The following is a 22,380-nucleotide window of genomic DNA, read 5'->3' on the forward strand; positions in this document are numbered from 1 at the left end:
ATTATCTACCTGGGATCCATCAACCAAGGCTATTGGAGCAGCCTTGACTGATATGGTCCGTACCTCAAGCAATATCACCACCCAGCATGGTGACTTGTTTGGATCTCTAACTTGCAACGATCAGGCTGCTTGCAGGCTTTGTACTTTGGAAGCTGTACGTGCTATTTCTTTTTTGTGTGTCCCTGCAGCTTCGGTATCTTACACAGCAGCGGCATGTAGAGTGCAGTATAGTGTTGTGAAAACTACCAGTTGGGCCAGCTGGATCATTCGCCAAGGCAACTGGTTCATTCGAGCTTTCAAGTTCCATTGAAGAGGTTTTAGCGTTCTTACCTCCTTATGATATGCTTCAAAAAATCATTTAGAAAACATAATTAGGTCATATCATTAGCAATAAAAAATAAACGTAATGAGTGCTAAATTAATTCCAATTTCATTTTAACACAACCACTATATATGAGTGGAAATTTCATACCATTTTGATCTCTGAAATCTATCCATGCCACACGCAAAATAGTGATCTCTCACTTGCTTGTTTGTCCATGACGACCCAATTGGCCTGAGAATCCCATCGACCTATTCCCTCCTTCGCTTTGACTATGAGAAAATAATTGTGATGCCATAGCCTTTACTAATAAAATAACATGGGGCTGGCAAAAAAAAAAAGGTGCTGATTAGATTTAATTTATTCGAGCACAGTTGGGTTATATCTGAACATGTATGATATCATAAGGCCCTTAGTTTACTTTCTTGGCCTTGAAGACATATAAAAATTTGGTTCTTGTTGAACTCGAAAGAAAAATGAGATTCATGGTACCATAACAAAATGCTAATAATCTTTTATTCCTTTCCTTAATTTGAACTTAGAAGGTCCTTTACTTTTTCTTTCATCTGAAGATGAAAGGAAGCATCCTTTATTTAGAAAATGTTTCACATTGCACCATATAGTTTTTCCTTCCACTATACTGTGGCTAGAATTAAGATGAAAATCAAAAGGGACCAAGAGTGAGGTGAGTTAATGCCCATACGACTACTGCGACCAAGAGCACAAATGGACCATACACACCATCTTATTGTATTCATGTAGAATTATGGTTCTAATTAAAATCTATATTGATTTTGCATGAAGGAATTAACAAACCTGGATATCTGGAACATGCCTGGTATTCTGGCATATTCTATTATCTGGTTTAGTCTTTCTTAAACACCTCCAGATATATTTTAGCTTATTCATGGTTGATATGAAACTAGATTAATAATTTTTTTATAAGGAATTTTTATAATTTAGTATATTTTATATAATCTAATCTAAAGATGGTTTGTTTTTAAATCTAGCTTTTTACAAATCACAACATGGCTTTTTAATCTTGAGTGGTTTTTATAGTAAAAGCTACTTAACATGGTACTTTACTGAGTGGTGCATATATATTGTGGTTTTTCTATAGTGGATTTAGTTTTTGATGATGGATAATTGAGTAGTTGTAACTTTCAATAGTGGATTTATCTTTATATGTGACTTCTAATTATGGTTAATTTAGTGATTGTGGCTTTCAATAGTAGATTTTTTTTTGCTTGATGACAAATTGAATGACTAATGAAAGATTATATGAAAAATTAGATGTGGCTTTTTTAATGGTTGTGATTGGATTAAGTCTCAATAAAAAAGTCCAAAATTTAGATATTTAAATAGGTTATTTATTATATTAAAATGAATAAATTATAAAAGCCACAATAATATTAATACTAATATAAATAATATAATAATTTTATTGGTAAAATAATATCTATATTAAGTAAATTAAACATTTTTCTCTATTTATTCTAATCATTACATTATAAAAGTTTTATAAGTGTAATACTGACTATATAGGTGCTGCATTTTTACTTTTCATTTTTATTACTTTTTAAAAATCTCAGCCTGAACTAATATCTTTGAAAAGTATAAATTTCTGTATAAATAGCATGAATTATACTTAGAAAAGTATAAACACTAGCCTAGTGCTACATGCAACTATCTGTTCCTGATACTAGTAATCATCCATAACTGAAAAAATAGAAAGAGTCATTCAATCACTAAAGCTTTTAGCGAGTAAAAATCTTACTCAAAGATTCATTGATAACCATGGTCTTTGGATATCAAATTGATGCTTGTACCACACAAACTTGTGAAGGATCAAACTCGTGATCAAAGAGGCAATTAGAGGAATGACATGGACTAGGGGTGGTAGAACTATAACATATGTAGAGGATTATGAAATTCTAAGAATCTTAAAGCTAGAAAATAAAAGTGAAAAGCAATAGGAAATGAGGGTTAAGCCAGGCTTCACTCACCTCCAAATTTTGCATTTAACAATGTTTATTAAAGTGTTTAGAGTAGAATGTGTTTTATTGCTTATAAGCATCTTGAGTGTGGCTTGGATTGAAGTGTGCTTTTTTGTGGCTATAGGTTCTTTTCTTTGAATAGCAAGTGTGTTTTTTTCAATGTCCCCAAGTACTTTAGTGAGTGTGTTTGTAAATTTTGTATCGACATCTTAGTGTGTTGTGGGGTTACATGTGTTTATTTTGCATCAAGAGAGTGACTGGGCTATATTGGCAAGAGATTAGGGAAGCATCACTAGGCTGACTTGTTATACATTCTATCCCATATGGCTTGAGTAATGAGTTTGTTTATTACAACCTTTTTAGTATTATAGGAATCGTGAGACGATTTTTGTATGTGGGGGAGAGAATTAGCTTTTGAAGTATGAGTTTCTTTGTTAATCTTTAACCCAATACTGTCATGGCATCTTCTTGGAGAGTTGAATGTAAGAAGATGGCCAATGGTAGATCTAGATACCACTAAATACCTTGTTGAGCCCATGACCATGGGCCATGGCTTTTTACTTTATGATCAAAGGAGGCTACTCTTAACCTTTCATCATTAGTCCATTCTAAGCTAGTAGTTCTCTCAAAACTTCTTTCTAGCTTTCAAAATTTTTAATATACTTTTGCAGTTCTAGGGTAGAGGTAATAGCCTTTGGCCAAGTAAATGTTTGAGTAAAGCATGTTCCACAAACAGCCTAACCACATGTAGTGCAAGCAATTTCTCTGCCACAGGAAGATATCATTGTTAACTTTTTCTCCTTAGGTCATGTCATGTCATCTAGAAAATTGTTAGCTTCAAAGGATGCAAAAACAGCTTTTGATAGTATGGATAATCAAAGTCAATTGATTTTTATAACAGTCTTCTTGGCATTTTATTTCTATAATAATCCACTATAGGATGATTTATTGGAAGGTTTAAGCTCAATAAAAGCACTACATTCTATAAAAATTACTGGCCAAAAGAGATCAAAACACCTATTCAGTTATATCGTTCCATTCAATAAAACTCACCTCTATAGTACTCTTCAATTTTGATTAAGGAGATTGTTTTCCGAATTCAATTTTTAATTATTGGTATCTTCTAATTGCCATAATAAAAACAACTAATATTTAAAGTAGATAAGAAAACCAGTTTATCAAACCCTAAACTGAGTGAATCAATGAATATTAGAAAAAGGGATTAAAATTCTAGAATATTTCTTTCTTGTTATGAGACTAGGAAAAAAAAAGAATGCAGAATATTCTTTATAGTACATGATAGATTGTGCTATACCTTATGTAGAATAGAATGCAAACTAGAAATACAGATTTTAGTTAATAATGATTATTAACTTAATATTAATTTCATTAGATATTTGAATAATTTATTGTGATGTGCATCATGCTTTGGATTTTGATTTTAACTATTATTTCATATAAGAAGCTGTTAGACATATTTCTACTACTAAATTAACTTTGTATAGATCAAGTACCATAAGATATGACTTCTTGATTTCAACTACATAGCTATTGCTGGATTGCATGCCTAGCATAATTGTTAAAAAAGGTTGTAATCCTTTGTGATCTGTTAAGTAACTTGTAACAAGCCGTGGTAGCTTTGAAGATGTGATGGGAGTCATTCATAGTGGAGCCTATCACTAATGAAATTGTGGAAACATGGTGTTAATCTTCTTTGTAAGTATGGTTATAACACACCTCTATATACTTAGAATTTTTAAAAGCTGCACTAATAAAAAATAAATAAATTCTTATTTGACTATAGATTTTTAATATACTTGTGTTCAAGTGACATTGTGCAAAGTTTGAAACGTATATAGGTATGAAAGGTATGATAGGTATAGTTTCTAAAGAGTTTCAATTGAATTCTGAAATTCAATCTATTTTGATTCTTATAAGGAACATATCTATATAAATTGGTTTATGTAATGGCACAAACACTAAAAAAGGTACTAAAATTGTGAAATTATTACAGGACAATAAATGTCAAAAACTTTTATCCCATGAAATGTGAAAAAAAACAAATTTTAATTCGTTTGGGGTATTACCTAACTGTTTCTAAATCATTGTGGTTGAAATTTTGCTTCTACAACCAATTTTCACACATGGCCAACCTTATGTTACTCCCTCAAAGTGTTCTTCACCTGAACAACTTTGTATTTAACCCCTTTTCAAGGTAATTTTATATTGCATAATTAACACTTTTATATGATGAATATAATTTACACTGAAATACTTCAATAGACTTGAATTTATAAGTTGCATTGATCCAGCCAAAAAGTACTATCAAGAATCTTATTTCTTTATGTTAAATTTCTATGCCTTCAACAAGGTATGCCATGCCTCTATTGTACAGCTCCCTCACATCACTTTAGAGATTGGAATTAACAATACTATAGCATTACTCTGGTGAAGCTATTACAACCTTGCAAGATAAGCTCAAATTGCAATTTGAGCCAGAGGAATTAATCATAGTGCAGCCTTTCAATAGCAACTTTGGAACAAGTTTAGAGTTTTAAAAAAGCATAGAAATGGTGTTAATGGTTGAAAGTTTTGCCAATTGCCTAGCATTTGCTGAGCAATTACTAGTGTGTAAATAAAATGTGATTGTGTGCATTATAATATTGTGTGCAATTGAAAACAGAAAAATATATCTACACATATGTAAATAATGCACTGTTCTTTTTGTAATACTACTTGTAATACTGTATTTCATGTTTTGTTAACTTAACTATATGTTTTAAATCCTTTAGGATCTTCAGTGTTGAGAAGCTTTCATGTGGCATCGAACAGCATCCATATGGATTATGAAAAAGATGGCACCCTCAGCCAAAGCTAGCACAGGATCAAAGAGAGAGAGCTCCAAACTTTTAGGGACGGATCGAATTAACAAAAGGATGGTACGGACGAGTCTGCCCCCAAAATATCAGTAAAATCTCTCATGCTGTAGGGTTTTTAGCTTATCCATGATATATGGAGCTTGAGGCCCCAAGGCGCTAGCGCGATCGCGGAGTTCCGGCATTTCGATCGATCGATCAGGTAATCCGCTGCATGATCGCGCACCAGATTCTGGAGTGTCGATCCTCATATTTCCTGAATCTCTTGCGCTTCCTGGCTAGGTCGATCGGCGACGCCTCACATTTCGATCGATCCCGATCGATTCCTCCATAATCTCTGGGATTTCCACGGGGTTTGGGAAGATTTGTGAGGAAATGGTACATGTCGTGTCAGTCGAGCTGTCGGTTTCTCTAGGAACTGTGTTGGACGCATTAGGCAAGGCATCTTAGTCGCAGGATCAACGACGCGAGAGTTTTCTTTCCTTTTTCTTTAGCGCTCGCGTGTGGAAGATGCGTGAAATCACTTTAGGCTGGTGCTAACATCTTGGAATTCTTTGGAACAGGGCAGAGATACTCTGGGAGTGATTGGAGTGTAGAAAATTCGCTCCTGGTGGTTGGAAAAGCTTGGACCGCTCTATTTGTATCGCTGCTCCTCCCCGACGGGGTTAGCTACGGCGCCTTCCTGTATGCAGTTCGAGCTCCTCCGGGTGACTATAGTCGAATGGCGAACGTATCCACGGCGAATGCTGGATCTACTTGTTGCCAATCAGCAGCCCCCAGGTTGGAGCAGGGATCATCTCTTCGGGGGGAAGTCGCGTCTGGGATTTCTTCCTGGGCTACTGCCGAGGAAGCCAGCATCGCCTTGAGTGCTCCAGAGAGCTACGCTTCTGTCGAGACTGTCAGCGAGCCTGTGAGCACCATCAAAGGTACCAAGAACACTTCTCGTGAAAGTCATTCTAGATAATTCGAGCTCATAATTGTTGTGTCGTGTTGGTGCAGCTCCTGCGGTGTTGCTTCTCAAGGCACAGCAGAGCCATCCTCTGGATCCGCTCAGTCCGGCTGAAATTAAAGTCGCCACCGAGACTGTGAGAGGTGCTGGAAAATCTGCTGAAGTGAGTGGCTCCTTTGTTTGCTTTGCTAGTAGTAGTGGTAAACTTTCTTCGTTGCAGATTCGTGATGCTATGAGATTTGTTGAGGTGGTTTTGAATGAACCCGAAAAAGATGTGGTCGCGCTGGCTGACGCACACTTTTTTCCTCCTTATCACCCGGCTCAAGGCTTGCGTACAACTGCGAAGGGATTGCCCCTGATTCCTTTCCAGCTTCCTCCTAGACAAGCAAAACTTACAGTCTACAATGTCGCCAGCAACGAGACGAGCATCTGGATTGTGGAGCTGACGGAAGTTCATGCTTTGACTCGAGGTGGACATCGCAAAGGGAAAGTTATCTCGTGTGAAACATTGACCGATGTTCAGCCGGCTTTTGTAAGAGTTTGCATTTTTGGAATTTTTTATCACTGGCTTTCTTTGCTCAGGACGCCGAAGAGTATGCTCTGTGCGAGGCAGCCATCAAGGCGTTCAAGCCGTTTGTGGAAGCCGTGAAAAAGAGAGGTATAGAAAACATGGATCTGGTTATGGTTGACCCATGGTATGTATCTTTATGGAGAGTTTGACAATGTAATAAACGTGATTCATTGTAGGTGTGTCGGGTACTTTGGCGAACGGGATGCTCCAAGCAAAAGGCTTGCAAAGCCACTGATATTTTGCAGAACCGAGAGCGACTGTCCGATAGAGAATGGGTATGCGCGACCGCTCGAAGGCATACACATTCTTGTGGACCTCCAACACATGAGAATTCTCGAGTTTGAGGACCTCGAGTTCGTTCCTTTGCCTCCGCCGGATCCGCTGAGGAACTACACGCCGTCACATATTCGAGGGGGGCTCAGAAGTGACTTGAAGCCGCTAAAGATCATGCAACCAGATGGTCCGAGCTTTCGTGTTGATGGATACCACGTTGAGTGGCAGAAGGTATGTGTGAAACTTATCTTATTCCACTGTGACAGTCTTTGTTTATTGTGCTTTTGGCGTGCAGTGGAACTTTCGCATTGGATTTACTCCGCGAGAAGGACTTGTGATTCATACAGTTGCTTATGATGATGGAAGCAGAGGAAGGAGGTCCGTCGCGTATCGGCTGAGCTTTGTGGAGATGGTTGTTCCGTATGGAGATCCATTAGAGCCGCACTACAGAAAAAATGCATTTGACGCAGGGGAAGACGGGCTTGGAAAGAACGCGCACTCACTCAAGCTGGTAAACTTATTATTTGTTTTCTCAGAATCGTATCAAGTTTGATGTTACGTAAAAGGGCTGCGATTGCTTGGGACATATCAAGTACTTCGATGCGTTTTTGACAAACTACCGGGGCAGCGTGGAGAAGATTGAGAATGCGATCTGTATGCACGAAGAAGACCATGGGATTCTTTGGAAGCATCAGGACTGGCGCTCGGGACTCTCTGAAGTTCGACGATCGAGAAGGCTAACTGTGTCCTTCCTTTGCACAGTTGCAAACTACGAATATGGCTTCTACTGGCATTTCTACCAGGTAAGAACTTGTTAATGGAGTGACGGCTTGTTACTCCGTGCTAGTACAGGATGGAAAAATAGAGGCTGAGGTGAAGCTCACGGGGATTCTCAGCCTGGGAGCACTTCGTGCTGGAGAAATCAGGAAATACGGGACTGTTATAGCTCCTGGTTTATATGCTCCAGTTCACCAGCACTTTTTCGTGGCCAGAATGAATATGGCTGTCGACTGCGTCCCTGGAGAACAAGCAAACCAGGTTCTTCATTCATTATCCATCGCTTGTTGGTTTTTCACCCGCGATTGTTTGCAGGTTGTGGAAGTTAACGTTCTCTCGGAGAAAGCAGGCTCGGACAATCCTCACAATAACTCGTTTTACCCGACCGAGACTGTGCTAAAGTCTGAGTTACAGGCTCAGCGAGACTGCAACCCTCTCTCCGCTCGCCATTGGATTGTAAGTTTTTCCTGCTTCATCTGGAGAACTAAGTGCTAGTTTGATTCTCATTTTCCAAGGTCCGGAACACCCGAAGTTTCAATAGAATGGGCCAGCTGACGGGCTACAAGCTTGTTCCAGGCTCGAATTGCCTACCCCTCGTAGGCGAGAACGCCATGATGCTCCGACGAGCAAAGTTTCTCCACCACAACCTGTGGGTGACCAGCTACAGCCCCGACGAGCGATATCCCGGCGGAGACTTCCCAAACCAGAATCCTCGAGTTGGAGAGGGACTGCCTACATGGACGAAGCGCGATAAAAACCTGGAACAGGCCGATATAGTGCTATGGTCAGTGACTCACTTTGGTTTGATACGATCTTTCATGGTTTTCTCGTGGATTTCCAGGTACACTTTCGGCGTGATCCACGTACCAAGGCTGGAAGACTGGCCTGTGATGCCTGTGGAACACCTTGGATTCTCGCTCGCGGTAAGAAAACCAACTTCTTTGATTAAAACATTCCATTGACAATGTGCTTTGCTTGTTTATTTTTTCATCTAGCCTGTGGGATTCTTCAATTGTAGCCCAGCAATCGATGTTCCCCCAAGTGAGCATCAAGCCAATGCTGCCAAAGAGGATGTTGCTGCTGTTGTGAAACCCGCTGCTACAACAAGTATGGTAATCTCGAAGCTGTGAATGAAAGTAGCTGTGTTCTATAAGCTTTTAAATCAAAAGATTGCGCGAAGGTTAGTTTTACAACAGAGGCAAAAAGAAAATTTCTCACTACTCTTGGAGCTCAACCTTTCTGGAAATCTGAAACTTTCTGACTGCTCTAGGAGCTCAACCTTCCTGGAAATCTGGAAACAAACCACAGAGAAAAGTGTCAGAGAACTTCTAAAACAAAATGAGACAACGCACCTGGATCGCCTTGCCAAGATCTCTCACGGCTCAATCTCGCCAAGATAGATTTGCTTGTCGCTGCTACACGAGCCGATGATCGGCTGCGTCGGGTGGAACACGGACTCGTTCACAGACCCCGTGTGTCCCGGAAGCTTGTACAAGATCCGGCGGCTGGACGTATCCCAGATGTAGACCATACGGTCCCCGCTCCCGGCCGTCACCCTGTTCCCATCCGGCGACCAGCTACACTTGAGCAGATTCTGCTCCACCGTGTGGACGTGCCCAGTGAACGTCTTCACGCACCGGTTCTGTGGAGCGTAGGGACGAAGATCCCAGATCTTCAGCGTCGAGTCCATCGAGTTCGTGAGCAAGAACGATCCATCCGGGCTGAGCTCCATCCCTGTGATCGTATCAAGGTGCCCCTGGAGATGCATCACCACCTCGTTCTTGCGAAGATCCCAGACTTTCACTTCGTTGTCGATCCCTCCGGAGAAAACCTTGTCCGCCGCCTCGGAGAAGCCCACTGCCGTGACTTGGTACTTGTCCGGGAGCGTCTGGATGCAGCCCCGGCGGCGGAGGTCCCAGAGCTTGGCGGTGCCATCGTCGGAGCCGCTGACGAGCAAAGGCGGGCCTTTCTTCACCGGGCAGCACGCATTGACGAAGGAGGAGTGCTCGGCCATCTTCTTGATCTGGCGCCCGGTGTCCGCGTCCCAGGCCCTCACCGTCTTGTCCGGGCTCGCGGACACGATCTGGCCGCCGTCGAGCATCCAATGCACGTCTAGCACGCCGTTGCGGTGGCCCTTGAGCACCATGAAATTCTCGCAGGGGCCGGTGACGCGCCACAGGAAAATATCCTTGTCGAAGCTCCCCGACGCGATCACGTCGCCGCGCGGGTGGAATTTCATGGTGTAGATCGCCCCGGCGTGGCCGCTGAGCAGCATCGTCGGCGATTCGAGGCTGGAAGTGCGGCGGACGCCATTGAAGTGCCGGATCTGCTTGCCGTCGCTGCCGCTTACCTCCTCTAGCTCTGTTCTAGCGCGCTTGGCGGGGACAATGGCGGCATCTTCCTCCGGGCGCTTCATCCCCGAGCTGCCCAAAATCCCTAGCGCGAAGAGCCCTAAAAAATAACGAAAAACCCTAAAATCTTTACCGGTTTGATAATAGCTTTAAAAACGGTTCCACTTTTTCCCATTTCACTGCGAAGTCTATACGTGTTGACACGTGGCGACGCCTGGCCGTCGGATGTGGCATCACATCGTATGTCTGACACGTAGACGCATCCAACGGAGGAGATTTGTTCGTTCGATTGGAGCTTCTTAAGCTCCAATGCCATCGGTTTTCTTGTGTGATCGAGGCGGCAATCCCTTGGGGCGCGCGGCATCGATGCGGGTGGAGCGATGGCGGCATCGCGGTGAGGAATTTGGCGCCGCGATCGAGATCTCATGGTATAGGTTTTGTCGGTTCCCAGCTCTAATCTTCTCACGAGCGGAATTCCATGCGCCGGCGATCCAGACAAGATGGTGAGATCCTTCTCGCTGTACAAGCGGCCGTCGCGAGAGCTTCCTTCGATGGATGGAATCGTTGCAACGAATGCAGGTCAGAGAATTTGCTTTCCCAAGATTTGCGCGCGCTTGAGAGATTTTCGGCATGGTTTTGATCCAGATCAAGAGCAGGCAAACCAGCCAGTTCCATGGCATTTGTCGCTGCCACACATCTGCGTTGCGCTCATCATCTCGGCCTTGTTTGGCTATCACATTGGGTAGGGAAAGCTTTCTTCTTTCTTGACTCTCTTTTCATTTATCTTCTCCGTGGCTTCTCATCCCAGGGTCGTGAACATCCCTCTACCTTACATTTCCAGAGATCTTGGCTTTGGTGAAAACTCTCTCGCTCAAGGTGTGTAGTAGTGGTTCTTTCTTCTTTGTATTGTAGCTAGCTAGAATTTTTTATGTTAGAACGAGTACTTGTGTGCAAAGTTGTCTCAGTTGGAATGCCTGGAGCTCGCAGGCTTTGTTGTGAGTGTATGCTTGATAGGCGCTTTTGCTGGATGTGCAATCAGCGGCACTGTGGCGGATCGTCTTGGGCGCCGGAGAGCTTTTCAACTGTGCGCTATTCCCATGGTGCTCGGTCCAATTCTCAGGTACGTGAAAGAAAGCTCGCGAATTTTTCATATAGCTTTGTGAACTTTACAGTGCAAAGGCATGGAATCTCGCGTCTATGCTTGTTGGTCGGCTGCTCGTTGGATGCGGTCTAGGCATTGGTGCTCCAGTTCTCGCGCTCTATGTCTCGGAGGTAAGCTTGTTTGCCAGGCCGACTATGAGTGACGTTTGCTTGTTTTGCTCAGGTTTCGCCAACTCAAGTCCGAGGGTCTTTTGGAAGCTTTCCTCAGACTGCTACATGTATTGGTCTCCTAGCAGCTCTTATAGTTGGTCTTCCCATAAGCTCCACCCCGGACTGGTAACAAGCTTTAGCCGAATTTGTTTTGTTAAACCAGCTCGCTTCTTTCTTTCAGGTGGAGAGCGTGCTTCTGGATTTCTACGCTTCCTGCTGCCTTACTGCTACTAGGAATGGAGTTCTGTGCCGAAAGCCCGAGGTGGCTGTTTAAGGTGAGTTTACTCGATTCTTCCTTGTCTATTCTCTACCAACTAAACCTCTCCAGAATTCTCGCTGGTATGAAGCAGAGCACGAACTTGAACGGCTGTGGGGAGCAGCTCACGCTAAGGCAGCAATGTCGGATCTTGTCCAGAGCGAACAATCAGATGATTTAGAGATGATTGCTCCGTGGAAAGAGTTGCTGGATAGGCGTTACGTGAGAGGTACATGACTTTTTGTTTGCATGACAATGGTTCACGACCATGTTTGAACTTCAGCTGTTTTGCTGGGAGGAGGATTGTTTGCTTTGCAGCAGTTCTCTGGTATCAACGCCATTTTCTACTTTTCTTCGACCGTGCTGAAGAGTGCTGGAGTCTCTTCGGATCTGGCTGCCACGGTCTCCGTTGGAGCAGTCAATCTAGTTGGTATGGTTTTCACTTTCTAGTAGCAGAAAACTGACTTTGATATTTCATCTTCAGGGTCCTTTGTAGCAGCAGGTTTGATGGACAGGCTAGGACGCCGCAAACTCATGATGTGGAGCTTCACTGGAATGGTCTGGGCTCACTTTTTTCGTGTCAGTATTGACTAAGGCTTTGTTTTTCTTTCTCAGGCTGTCTCGATGGCAATGCAAGCAGCAGTAGCAGCTTTTGGTTTCTTAAAACCAATTCGTGCTACGACGACTTTGATAGGAACTCTCTTGTAAGCGCACTCATCACTTTGGTTTTTACGTGACACTGACTTGTGAATCGAATCCATGTAGCTATGTTTTCTCCTTCGCTTCTGGAGCTGGGCCAGTTCCAGCGCTGCTACTACCGGAGATCATTCCCATTCGCATAAGAGGCAAAGCAATGGCTTTCGCGATGTGCGTTCACTGGGTAAGCACAAAGCGTGTGTGATCTTCTTTAGCTTACGTCTGTCATGGTGTGTGATTCCAGGTAGCGCATTTTCTCGTGGGATTGCTCTTTCTCCCGCTGATCAACGCTACTGGAGCATCGGTTCTCTACACGTTCTTCTCCCTGGTTTGCTTCTTCGCGGCGATTTTCGTGAAGAGAAACGTCGTGGAGACGAAAGGACGCTCGCTAGAGGACCTCGAGATGCTGCTCGTTGCCGGGCACTAAGACGTGATTAGATTAGTGATAAACAAATCTTGTTTAGATGCTAAGCATGGCACCGAACGCTTGCTACTATTTCAAGGAAGCTCCACGAGGCAGTTTTTTGAAAGACACGGGCTAGGGTTTTTTATTTCGCTCGGCGATTGATAGCGCGCGCGAGAGAGCGAGCGAGGCGAGAGATTTCTTCCATGGCGGTGTCGGATGGATCGAAGCTCCGGTCGGCCGAGCTCATGGATCAAATGGCGAAGCATTTGGAGACGGGAGCCGGCGAGGAGCTCAAGAAGAAGATTGGATTGGTCTATCAGATCAATGTGTCGCCCAAGGTGAGTGATCGATTGCGATTTTAGTGCTCCATTGACGATCGTCGCTCTCGATTTCTTGATTCGAGCGTAGAAAATCGGGATCGACGAGGAGAGCTACGTTGTGGATTTGAAAAATGCGAAGGTTAGCAAAGGTATGTATGGATTTAGCCTAGCTCTCTTTTTTATTTTTTTTTCAAGAATAGCTACATGGATTTTATCACAGGTCCGTGTAAGGAGAAACCGGACGCTACGTTTTCGTTTGTGGATGGGGATTTTATGGCTGTGGCTATGGGAAAAATGAATCCTCAAATGGCATTTATCAGGTAAGTTGTCCTCTTAGTTTTTCTTTCGTGTTCGAACTTTTGTTTCTATTTCATCCCGCAGAGGTAAAATGAAGATCAAGGGAAGTATGAGCGCAGCTCAAAAGTTTACTCCAGAGATATTTCCTAAACCTTCGAAGCTATGAACTTTAGAACTTGTTCAATAAAACAGCGCCTTTACTCTCGCTTTCGCGAAGAACTGAGTTTGTGAGGCCTTCTACACGGAACTTTGAAGTAAGTTTTTCTCCCTTTTATCAATCTCTACTTCGCTAACACTTTTCGTTTATACAGATGGAGTTCTTACACGGATTGTGTAAACCTGTACGGTCTGGGCTAGCTGGTGGAATGAAATATTTTCTGGACGCAACGGTAGGGTTCTAGGGTTCTTTGCAGGGTGAGGTTGTTTCTCTTGCGTTTTTTCCTCGTCGTGTGCGGTTTTCTCGAGTGACCATGGAGAAGTTCGATGAAGTCGAGAAATGTATCCCACTGCCTGGGTTGTGCGGGCAATTGCGACTGTGGGAGCTCCCCGAGCACTTCGTCTTCCAGCCACTCGATGGACGTCCATTGCTGTCGATAAACCGGTTGACGGGAACGCCGTCTCTGATTAGTAAGGGACTTTGGAACTTTCCTTGTTCAAGCTGACGTCTTTTTTAATTTTAATTTTCAGATGAGATACCTCTTTCGACAAATCAGACATCTGTGCAAACTATGATAGTCTATGGTGTTGCTGGAGCTATCAAACTTTTGGCAGGTTTAAATTTTTTTTCTTCTTCTCGTGCGTGCCATGACAACGATTGCAGGGCTCTATATTCTTGTTATAACTGGAAGAGAGTGCGTTGGACAATATCGAGGCCATCCAGTTTTTAGAGCATCGTCCTTACGATTCCTACACTGTGCCGTCCGTGACGATCTCAGTTTCCAGGAAGTAAGTTTTACCTCCTTGTTTTGAAGACCATAGGAAACTTATAATATTCAGGAGTAGTGAGCCCTGTTAAAAGGTTTCTCGATTTGCTAGCAGAAGAAGGATGAGTATCAGTATTTGCGTCTTCTAAAAATTGCCGAGACCACGCCGGGCCTCTACTTCTCTTATGAAGTCGATCTAACACGGAAGTAAGCTATTTTTCTTTGACGTAGAGAACATAACGTAGTACACAACGCTACGCAGTATTCAGATATCTCATGATCCATCAAAAGTGCAAAGAAGCCAGTCGCTCTGGCAGCAGGTGCTTATCTATGTATTTATGGAAATTTATACTGACATTTTTCTACTCTGTAGGCTGATCCAAAATTTCTGTGGAACCGCGAAATGCTGAAGTTTCTGACGGAGGCCAATGTAAGAGCAATTTCCTCTATTTCCCCGCGATGCTTACTCACAGTTTGTCTTAATGCAGTTAGAATCCTACAGTTTACCATTGATACAAGGGAATATCCTTTGAGACTGAGACAAGTACATATTGCATGACATTGTTCCTTGACGATAAACCACGCTTTCAGTCTAAACGGATCCTGGTGAACGATAGATTTATTACTCTTTCTCTGGTTTCAAGGCGAGCTGTAGATCGCATTGGTGAGTTATTCATTACTTTTGTCCTTTTACTGATAAATGAGCGTCAGGCACTCGGATGTGGAGACGAGGCGCCGACCTTCAAGGGAATGTTGCAAATTTTGTTGAAACCGAGCAAATGCTAGAACTAGATGGCTATCAAGCCTCCTACGTACTGGTATACGATATTTTATTGTTCACGTGTTTTTTTTTTCTCACTCGGGATTTTTTTTGCAGGTCAGGGGCTCAATCCCTGTACTCTGGGAACAAATCGTGGATCTTACTTACAAACCTGTACTTAGCACTGTCTATCCATCCCAAACGGTACAGCTAAAACTTTGATAAACTTATTCGCTTTGGTGCCTCAGCCTAAGGTGGTCGAGCGACACTTTCAAGATCTTTGTGAGAAGTACGGATCTGTTTTGGCTGTTGATCTTATTAATCAGGTAACTAGTCGATCCTTCGCACGAAGCAACTCCCTGATTTCATCTTCGTCCATTGTAGCAAGGATTGGAAGGAGTACTGAGCGTGGCATACAAAAATGCAATGATCAAACTGGAAAACGAGAAATTGAAGTATGTATATTTCCGCAGGATATATGTTCAGATGATTCAGCTGAAACTTTCAGATATGTACCGTTTGACTTCCATCGTGTCTGCGGTCAAATCCACTTCGATAAACTGTCTACTCTTCATGATCAAATCGCAGAACAACTGATGCAGCAAGGGTGAAAAAACAATTATTGCTCATACCATTTCAAATATAAGAATGTTTTTGTCCAGGTTTTATCTCGTTAATAGTGAACGTAAAGTTGTGCAAGCCCAGAATGGAGTTGTGAGGACAAATTGTATCGACTGTTTGGATCGTGTGAACGTAACACAGGCAAGTTCTTAATGTTCCGATCAAGCTCAAGTAGAAAATGTGGTCTTCTATCGTTTCAGAGCTTGATAGCAAGAAGAGCGTTGGAAGCGCAGCTGCAAAAGATCGGGTTTTTCAAGCTGCAAGAAAAAATCGAGCATCATCCTTGTCTTGAGAAGCACTTCAACCATTGTAATAATCTTTCCTTTCTTTGTTTCCTCCTTGTCTAATCCCTTTCACGTGAAACAGTATGGGCCGATCACGGTGATGAAATCAGCATTCAGTACACGGGAACACCAGCTCTAAAAGGAGACTTTGTCCGGTGAATCGCCACTGTGAAAGATTGTTTTCTTTTACTTTCTCGTGTGCTAGATCGCTAACTTTTGGACGCTGGCTTTTGTAGGCACGGAAGGCGGACAATTTCGGGCTTTATACAAGACGGAATCAGCGCTCTGACCCGCTACTACCTCAACAATTTCAAGGACGGCGCTCGACAGGTACAAAGCCTCAATTTTTTTCCAGCTTCCTTGTTGCTTCCTTTTTTCCAGGACGCTATGGACCTTGTCGCTGGACACTATGTTGTTACGCGTGGAAAGCCGTCTCCTTTCCCCTTTGGGCTGCACGAAGCGATCACAGTTAAGGACCACTGTTTTACTTGTTCGTCTTGTTCTGAGAGTTTCGCGTCGCTTTTGCGCTTGCAGTGCATGCCGCTTGCCACAAGTTTGATACTACTGCTTTTCGTGTGCTCGGCTTTATCCCTGAGAAGAGGTAAACGTGCTTCCACTTGTTTGCCGCCGCCTCAGATAGTGTCGATCCGATCTGCAGTGGAGAAAGATCCAGGCCAGCTCTTCAACGCTGTCGTGTGGGCGACACTCACCGCTAGCATCGTGTCGGCTGTCAGATTAAATGGTCGCCAGTTTTGCTCGAGACCACGCCTGTGCAAGCTCATCTCCTAGCACGAGCTCTAATAAAAATGGTTGGAACTTTAGATAGTGCTCCAGAGGTCAAGAAATCAAAGAAGAAATCAAAGAAAAATAAAGGATAACTTTCATCCAAAGATTATCTCGTAGAAAAAAAAAATGAATGGCTGGAATTTTAGATAGCGCTCCAGAGCGCAAGAAATGAAAGAAGAAAAGAAAAAAGAGAACTTTCGCATGTTTTAAATCTTGTGGTGCCCAACTTTCGCAAAAGCTTGTGATGCCCAACTAAGAAGCATCAGGACCTCGAGGAGAAGAGCAATGCTAGATCTAAAAACCAAAAGAAACAGTTTGGAACTTTAGATAGTGCTCCAGAGCTCAAGAATAAATCACAGAAGAAAACCAAAGGACAAGTTCTCGACTTTCACTTTTGCCACGTCACGTGCCACGCCAGCACCACTATATTTCCGCGAATATGCTCCCCTAGGGCTCTTATTCGCTCGCGAAGAGAGAGAGAGAGAGAGAGGGAGAGAGCGAAGAGAGAGAAAAAGGAAGAAAAGAGGGGGAGAGAAGGGGGAGGGACGAGCACCATACCATGGCTGTGGAGCTCCAGATCCAAAGCACTAGTAGCAGCGCTCGCCGCCTCCCCGATTTCCTCCAGGGCGTCAATCTCAAGTACGTGAAGCTGGGCTACCACTACCTCATCACTCACCTCCTCACTCTCCTCCTCGTCCCGCTCCTCCTCGCCGTCCTCCTCGAGGCCACTCGCCTCGGCCCCGACCAGATCCTCCACCTCTGCCGCCACCTCCAGCTCAATCTCCTCAGCGTCCTCCTCTGCTCCGCATTGCTCGTCTTCGCCGCCACCGCCTACGCCATCTCCCGCCCCCGCCCCGTCTTCCTCCTCGACTTCTCCTGCTACCTCCCGCCCCCCCACCTCGAGGTCAAGTTCCAGCGCTTCATGGAGCACTCGCGCCTCTCGGGCCACTTCGACGATCGCAGCCTCGACTTCCAGCGCAAGATCCTCTCGCGCGCCGGGCTGGGCGAGGAGACGTACCTCCCGGCGGCGCTGCACGAGCTCCCCTCGCGCGCGTGTATGGCCACTGCCCGCCTCGAGGCCGAGGAGGTGATGTTTGGAGCCGTGGACGAGCTCCTCCAGCGCACCGGGATCCGGCCCAAGGACATCGGCGTGCTCGTCGTCAATTGCAGCCTCTTCAATCCCACGCCTTCCCTGTCAGCCATGATCATCAATCGCTACAAGATGCGAGGGAACGTCAAGAGCTACAACCTCGGCGGGATGGGCTGTAGCGCCGGCGTCATCGCTGTGGATCTGGCCAGGGACATCCTCCAGGTGGAGCGGAGAACGTACGCGCTGGTGGTGAGCACCGAGAACGTCACCCAGAACTGGTACTCCGGCAACCAGCGCAGCATGCTCATCCCGAACTGCCTCTTCCGGATGGGTGGCGCCGCGCTGCTGCTCACGAATCGCCGCGCCAAGAGGCACCGAGCGAAGTACGAGCTCGTCCACACTGTAAGAACGCACAAGGGAGCCGACGATAAGTGCTATGGATGTGTTTACCAGGAGCAAGATGGCGATGGAAAGATGGGAGTCTCGCTGTCCAAGGAGCTCATGGCCATCGCCGGGGACGCTCTCAAGACCAACATCACGACGCTGGGCCCGCTGGTACTGCCGCTGTCCGAGCAGATCATCTTCTTCGTGGTGCTCGTCCTGCGGAAGCTCACCAAGCGTAAGAACCGGTTCAAGACTTACATACCCGACTTCAAGCTGGCGTTCGAGCACTTTTGCATCCACGCCGGCGGCCGGGCCGTGATCGACGAGCTGGAGAAGAACCTGCAGCTGACGGAGCGTCATGTGGAGGCGTCGAGGATGACGCTGCACAGATTCGGAAACACGTCGTCGTCGTCGATATGGTACGAGCTTGCGTACCTCGAGGCGAAAGGCCGGGTGAAGCGGGGCGACCGGGTGTGGCAGATTGCGTTTGGGAGTGGGTTCAAGTGTAACAGCGCCGTGTGGAGGGCGTTGCGGAGCATCAAGCCGCCGAGCCACGGGCCGTGGGAGGACTGCATTGACAAATACCCGGTACGCATTCCAGACGCTGTCGAAATTTGAGTCCCTGGAACAACAGACACTCACGTATAAGTATACATAAACTTTGATCTCTTCTTACTCTGCTCTTGTACCACCACCAGCTTTTTACGAGCGATTTTTGAATGAAACCAACCATTCGTTTGATCTGTCGTTCTTGACTGCGTCCAGGCATCTCATCTCAGTACGAATCCAGCTGTGCAATTGATAGATACGTTCTATCTGCTTGCCTTGAATTCCAATTCTCTGAAGTGATAAAAGTCAGAAATATTGTAGAGTACCTCCAAATTGCTACTTGGAGGGGTCCCAAAAGTCTGCTGCTTGTAGGCCCAGATTCTCGGGGAGACTAACACGCTTGAAACTCTGGAACAAATTTCAAAGCGAAAGAAACTGTTGGAACAGACATCGGTAGATTATTGTGTACTGGTGTTCAGACTTTTTGCCCATCCTTACTCATCATCTTCATCCATTCGAGATGTAAGACAGGCCGGAAACGTGAAAACTTGTTCACCGCTCCTCATAGATGAGTGGACTATACTGAGGTGACCACATGTATTGGTCAACGTACTCGCGGATTTGATCCTGGTTGATACGAAAGCTAGACGGTTCAGTTGGCACTCAAAAGAGAATGCACTTACCTCAGACATGTGCTGAAGCTCTCTCGCGGACAGATCTCTGTAACCTTCGACAATGTCTTCTTCAACTGCAGCACGAAGCACAGCGACCGCGACTTCCTTGGATATGTCGCGAATGCTATCGATACAAGCAAGTAAAATGAGCACACCTGGAGAAGAATACAAAAGCAGTTAACCTTGAAATTGGTGGATAGATCTTTCCGTTGTTCACGTCCTCCTCACCCATGTAAGACGCTAACCTGATGCACAGAACAACGTCAACATCGACAAATGTTTGATTACCGATGGAACTCACCTTGCTGCGGCGGAGCTTAACATTCGATCTGTAACTGTTCTTGCTCCACAGAGGAGCGTGCCGAGTCCAATTCTAATAGAAAACAGCGGTTTTAAACGCGTTGAAAACCACATGAAGAATTTACACACCCTGGGAAAAGGTACATATTGTTGCCTTGATTTACATGACCGATTTTCCCATTCTCTGCACGGAGATGGTTATTGAGAAATTCAGTAAAACACAAGATTACCAAGTTCCACGTCATCAAAAGGACTTCCACTTGCAAAGATAATGTGATCTCCCACATTCTTAAATGCTTCTTCTGCTGTGCATTCAGCTGAAAAAATGGAAAGCTTACTTAGCATGCGTGTCGCCGGAGTAATAACAACTTACCGTTCATTGTAGGATTGGACATTGGAAAAATTGCAGGTCTTTTGTAATCTGCATTTTTCATTTCTCGCAAAACCTGTGGAAGAAACACATTTACTTAGAAGTCTTTTGAATGGCGATTTACCTCCGGGGTGAAAATACCTCCAACTCCAGACAAGCCAACAAGCATATCTGGCTTAACCTGTTTTACCTGTATAAGATGTGTAAGCATACAAAGAGCGATGTTCCTGAGCCCCAACGTACCACTTCCAAAAGACTTGCACCTTCTCTCAAGCCTTCATTTGTATTTCGAGCAAATGGTTTTGCATCTGGATCAACGTCAGCATCAGCGCGTTCTTTCGTTACCAAACCCTGCCCCATCACAGAGTACGTAAAACCAGCTCAAACTTTTAAAACCGCACCGACCAGTTTGTCTAAAATGTACAAGTTTCGGGTAGCCTTGGACTTATCCCCAAGGATTTGTCCAATTGCCTTCCTTGTCATGTGAAGAACGCCTAGTCCGGCACTGCAGTCACAAGAAAAGAAAACGTTTTAGAATATGATATAAATATATACATAGCACAGATTTTAACCTCCCAGCTCCAACGACGACTATTTTTGCATTAGCAAGTTCAGACAGTGGCTTTCCTTGAGCTCTCACAGCTCCAAAGAGTCCAGCGAGAGCAACACCAGCGGTACCCTGGGTGAAACATCAAGTTTAGGAGAAAAAATTTCTAGGTTCTTCAACGTACCTGGACATCATCGTTAAACATCCGGTAATGATTTCGATACCGCTGTAGAAGCTTGAAGGCCCATTTGGACTGGAAATCTTCAAACTGCCACCACATGCAGCATGATCGCCATAAAAGGATAGAAATACAAAAATATGATTACCTGCACGATTACATGTGGCCAGCGTGTGAAAACACCTTCCATGAACTCGTCGATTACAGCTAAGTAATCTTCTCCTTCGAGCCTAGGCTGTTGCAACCCCAGATCTGTGACAAAGTATGACTCAAGTAAGCACGATCACCGAATAACTAACTTACACAAAGGATCATCTAACAATTTTTTATTGTTTGTCCCGACATCGATCATTACAGGAAGAACCTATAGCACATTACACAGTGTGAGGACAAAAACTTTAAAAGAGCTACATTGACTTACTCGTTGCGGGTTGAATCCAGCGGCAGCAACATACAAGTCAAGTTTTCCAATTGGAATCCCTATGCCTTGAACGCCAAGGTCACCGAGCCCCAAAATCCGACTTCCATCGGTCACCACAATTATGTCCACCTTTGAAACAAAAATCCCATGCGTCAGTCACGTCCTTCGAGAATTTTTGTCACTTACGTGTTCCGCGGGCCAGTTATAGATCATTGAAACCATCTCACCCCGATCTGCGGAGCTAAAATACATGCCTCGCGGACGTCTGAAAAGACCACTGTAGTTCTGGCACACGAGACCAACTGTAGGAGTGTAAATAATGGGAGCAAAGTTCTTGATGTTGTCAATGAGAATCTTAAGAAAAAGAAAAGAGAAATCCAAAAAAATGAGCTCCTGGTCTTAATGTTGACGATAGAGTGCTTACTTTGTAATACAGAGTTTCGTTGCGGTCATGAAGCCTGTTAAGAATTCTCCACTTCGCCAATGCGGACATATCTCTGGGACCATCTCTGGTGGTTCTTTCCAAAGACTTAAAATCGCTCACTGGTAAGATAGGACCGCGTAAGAACATTTCCAAGCTAGCCTAGTTTGTCGAAAGATCACTCACTAAAACGGTCAATCTGCTGTTGAGGGGTCATCACACGCGGTGGAAGAAGTCCGCGGAGTCCCAGCCTGTCCCTTTCAGTTGGCGGCAAAGCAGTCCCCTGTACACGCAATGGCGGCCGGCGTGAGAAATCCTCGATTCGCGCCAGACTCCGAGAGAAATCAGATCGTCACACATTACCTTGTTATACCACGGATCGTGAAGAATGTCAGCCCCGCGCTTGTGAACGATCGTCGGCCTGCCGCTGCTCCGGAAGAGGTGATGCCCATTCGCAATGCCGCGGTGAGATCCCCAGCTCCAAGCGCTCGCGACTAGATCGACCAAGCGCCTCCGCCGAGCGCAAAATATCGCCATTGCCGGCGATACCCTAGAGCTCCTCTGCTGTTGGAGGAGCTATTCAAACAAAAATTCTCTCACCAAATGCCACGTGTCAGCTGCCTTAAGATGATCCATTTTTTTACTTTTTTTAACCGGTATGTTTTAGGCT

General features: G+C 44.7%; 6 protein-coding genes and 1 pseudogene across 8 annotated transcripts; 5 read left to right on the plus strand and 2 right to left on the minus strand.

Moving 5' to 3' along the window:
• Positions 1-5,315: 5,315 nt before the first annotated feature.
• Positions 5,316-8,958, plus strand: LOC9634796 (copper methylamine oxidase). 2 transcript variants are annotated; one of them, XM_024684518.1, is made up of 13 exons: positions 5,316-5,397; positions 5,759-6,121; positions 6,195-6,307; positions 6,365-6,676; positions 6,727-6,839; positions 6,892-7,219; positions 7,284-7,499; positions 7,555-7,791; positions 7,841-8,026; positions 8,081-8,221; positions 8,281-8,549; positions 8,607-8,688; positions 8,761-8,958. In XM_024684518.1, exons 2-13 carry the CDS (start codon positions 5,917-5,919, stop codon positions 8,893-8,895), a joined length of 2,337 nt encoding a protein of 778 aa, XP_024540286.1. In that variant the 5' UTR covers positions 5,316-5,397; positions 5,759-5,916; the 3' UTR covers positions 8,896-8,958. The 2 variants fall into 2 exon arrangements, with proteins under 2 accessions (XP_024540286.1, XP_024540285.1); XM_024684517.1 differs by having other exon boundaries at positions 7,841-8,221; positions 8,761-8,955.
• Positions 8,893-10,219, minus strand: LOC112349678 (U5 small nuclear ribonucleoprotein 40 kDa protein-like). Its single transcript, XM_024684519.1, has 2 exons — positions 9,118-10,219; positions 8,893-9,056 (listed from the first exon to the last, which is right to left on the minus strand). The coding sequence occupies exon 1, from the start codon at positions 10,179-10,181 to the stop codon at positions 9,141-9,143; it is 1,041 nt and encodes a 346-aa protein (XP_024540287.1). The 5' UTR covers positions 10,182-10,219; the 3' UTR covers positions 8,893-9,056; positions 9,118-9,140.
• A 182-nt stretch (positions 10,220-10,401) lies between these two features.
• Positions 10,402-12,909, plus strand: LOC9634466 (probable plastidic glucose transporter 2). Of its 2 annotated transcripts, none has more exons than XM_024684413.1 (14): positions 10,402-10,544; positions 10,612-10,695; positions 10,762-10,858; positions 10,925-10,992; positions 11,104-11,236; positions 11,289-11,388; positions 11,441-11,553; positions 11,609-11,702; positions 11,756-11,912; positions 11,967-12,113; positions 12,168-12,241; positions 12,299-12,387; positions 12,449-12,563; positions 12,624-12,909. In XM_024684413.1, the coding sequence occupies exons 2-14, from the start codon at positions 10,617-10,619 to the stop codon at positions 12,804-12,806; spliced, it is 1,449 nt and encodes a 482-aa protein (XP_024540181.1). In that variant the 5' UTR covers positions 10,402-10,544; positions 10,612-10,616; the 3' UTR covers positions 12,807-12,909. The 2 variants fall into 2 exon arrangements, with proteins under 2 accessions (XP_024540181.1, XP_024540180.1); XM_024684412.1 differs by having other exon boundaries at positions 10,402-10,510; positions 10,568-10,695.
• Positions 12,910-12,924: 15 nt separating this feature from the next.
• Positions 12,925-13,609, plus strand: LOC9634467 (SCP2 sterol-binding domain-containing protein 1). Its single transcript, XM_002979412.2, has 4 exons — positions 12,925-13,123; positions 13,194-13,254; positions 13,326-13,425; positions 13,487-13,609. The coding sequence occupies exons 1-4, from the start codon at positions 12,989-12,991 to the stop codon at positions 13,566-13,568; spliced, it is 378 nt and encodes a 125-aa protein (XP_002979458.1). The 5' UTR covers positions 12,925-12,988; the 3' UTR covers positions 13,569-13,609.
• Positions 13,610-13,798: 189 nt separating this feature from the next.
• LOC9634468 lies at positions 13,799-16,813 on the plus strand (annotated as a pseudogene).
• A 136-nt stretch (positions 16,814-16,949) lies between these two features.
• LOC9634469 (3-ketoacyl-CoA synthase 4) lies at positions 16,950-18,991 on the plus strand. Its single transcript, XM_002979414.2, has one exon. It carries the CDS (start codon positions 17,336-17,338, stop codon positions 18,866-18,868), a length of 1,533 nt encoding a protein of 510 aa, XP_002979460.1. The 5' UTR covers positions 16,950-17,335; the 3' UTR covers positions 18,869-18,991.
• Positions 18,992-19,196: 205 nt separating this feature from the next.
• LOC9634470 (NAD-dependent malic enzyme 59 kDa isoform, mitochondrial) lies at positions 19,197-22,298 on the minus strand. The gene is made up of 19 exons (XM_002979515.2): positions 22,074-22,298; positions 21,897-21,993; positions 21,714-21,832; positions 21,476-21,643; positions 21,290-21,418; positions 21,172-21,232; positions 21,017-21,120; positions 20,875-20,958; positions 20,716-20,822; positions 20,549-20,648; positions 20,387-20,494; positions 20,268-20,333; positions 20,147-20,219; positions 20,004-20,090; positions 19,903-19,957; positions 19,775-19,846; positions 19,656-19,718; positions 19,483-19,597; positions 19,197-19,426 (listed from the first exon to the last, which is right to left on the minus strand). Exons 1-19 carry the CDS (start codon positions 22,245-22,247, stop codon positions 19,352-19,354), a joined length of 1,857 nt encoding a protein of 618 aa, XP_002979561.1. The 5' UTR covers positions 22,248-22,298; the 3' UTR covers positions 19,197-19,351.
• Positions 22,299-22,380: the final 82 nt, after the last annotated feature.

Source organism: Selaginella moellendorffii, unplaced genomic scaffold, assembly GCF_000143415.4.
Source record: "Selaginella moellendorffii unplaced genomic scaffold, v1.0 SELMOscaffold_41, whole genome shotgun sequence".
Classification (NCBI taxonomy): domain Eukaryota; kingdom Viridiplantae; phylum Streptophyta; class Lycopodiopsida; order Selaginellales; family Selaginellaceae; genus Selaginella; species Selaginella moellendorffii.

Bases quoted from the DNA above. Each gene is read 5' to 3' on its own strand.
- LOC112349678 (XM_024684519.1), bottom strand. From the start codon at position 10,181: ATGAAGCGCCCGGAGGAAGATGCCGCCATTGTCCCCGCCAAGCGCGCT.
- LOC9634467 (XM_002979412.2), top strand. From the start codon at position 12,989: ATGGCGGTGTCGGATGGATCGAAGCTCCGGTCGGCCGAGCTCATGGAT. The intron at 13,255-13,325 runs GTATGTATGGAT...ATTTTATCACAG, and splicing joins AAATGCGAAGGTTAGCAAAG to GTCCGTGTAAGGAGAAACCG. The intron at 13,426-13,486 runs GTAAGTTGTCCT...TTCATCCCGCAG, and splicing joins CCTCAAATGGCATTTATCAG to AGGTAAAATGAAGATCAAGG.
- LOC9634466 (XM_024684412.1), top strand. The intron at 10,859-10,924 runs GTAGGGAAAGCT...TTCTCATCCCAG, and splicing joins TTGTTTGGCTATCACATTGG to GGTCGTGAACATCCCTCTAC. The intron at 12,242-12,298 runs GTCTGGGCTCAC...TTTCTTTCTCAG, and splicing joins TGTGGAGCTTCACTGGAATG to GCTGTCTCGATGGCAATGCA.
- LOC9634470 (XM_002979515.2), bottom strand. From the start codon at position 22,247: ATGGCGATATTTTGCGCTCGGCGGAGGCGCTTGGTCGATCTAGTCGCG. The intron at 19,598-19,655 runs GTTAACTGCTTT...TTGTATCGATAG, and splicing joins ATCTATCCACCAATTTCAAG to CATTCGCGACATATCCAAGG. The intron at 19,427-19,482 runs GTAAGTGCATTC...CGTATCAACCAG, and splicing joins AGCTTCAGCACATGTCTGAG to GATCAAATCCGCGAGTACGT.
- LOC9634796 (XM_024684517.1), top strand. From the start codon at position 5,917: ATGGCGAACGTATCCACGGCGAATGCTGGATCTACTTGTTGCCAATCA. The intron at 7,500-7,554 runs GTAAACTTATTA...GTTACGTAAAAG, and splicing joins ACGCGCACTCACTCAAGCTG to GGCTGCGATTGCTTGGGACA. The intron at 8,550-8,606 runs GTCAGTGACTCA...GTGGATTTCCAG, and splicing joins CAGGCCGATATAGTGCTATG to GTACACTTTCGGCGTGATCC.
- LOC9634469 (XM_002979414.2), top strand. From the start codon at position 17,336: ATGGCTGTGGAGCTCCAGATCCAAAGCACTAGTAGCAGCGCTCGCCGC.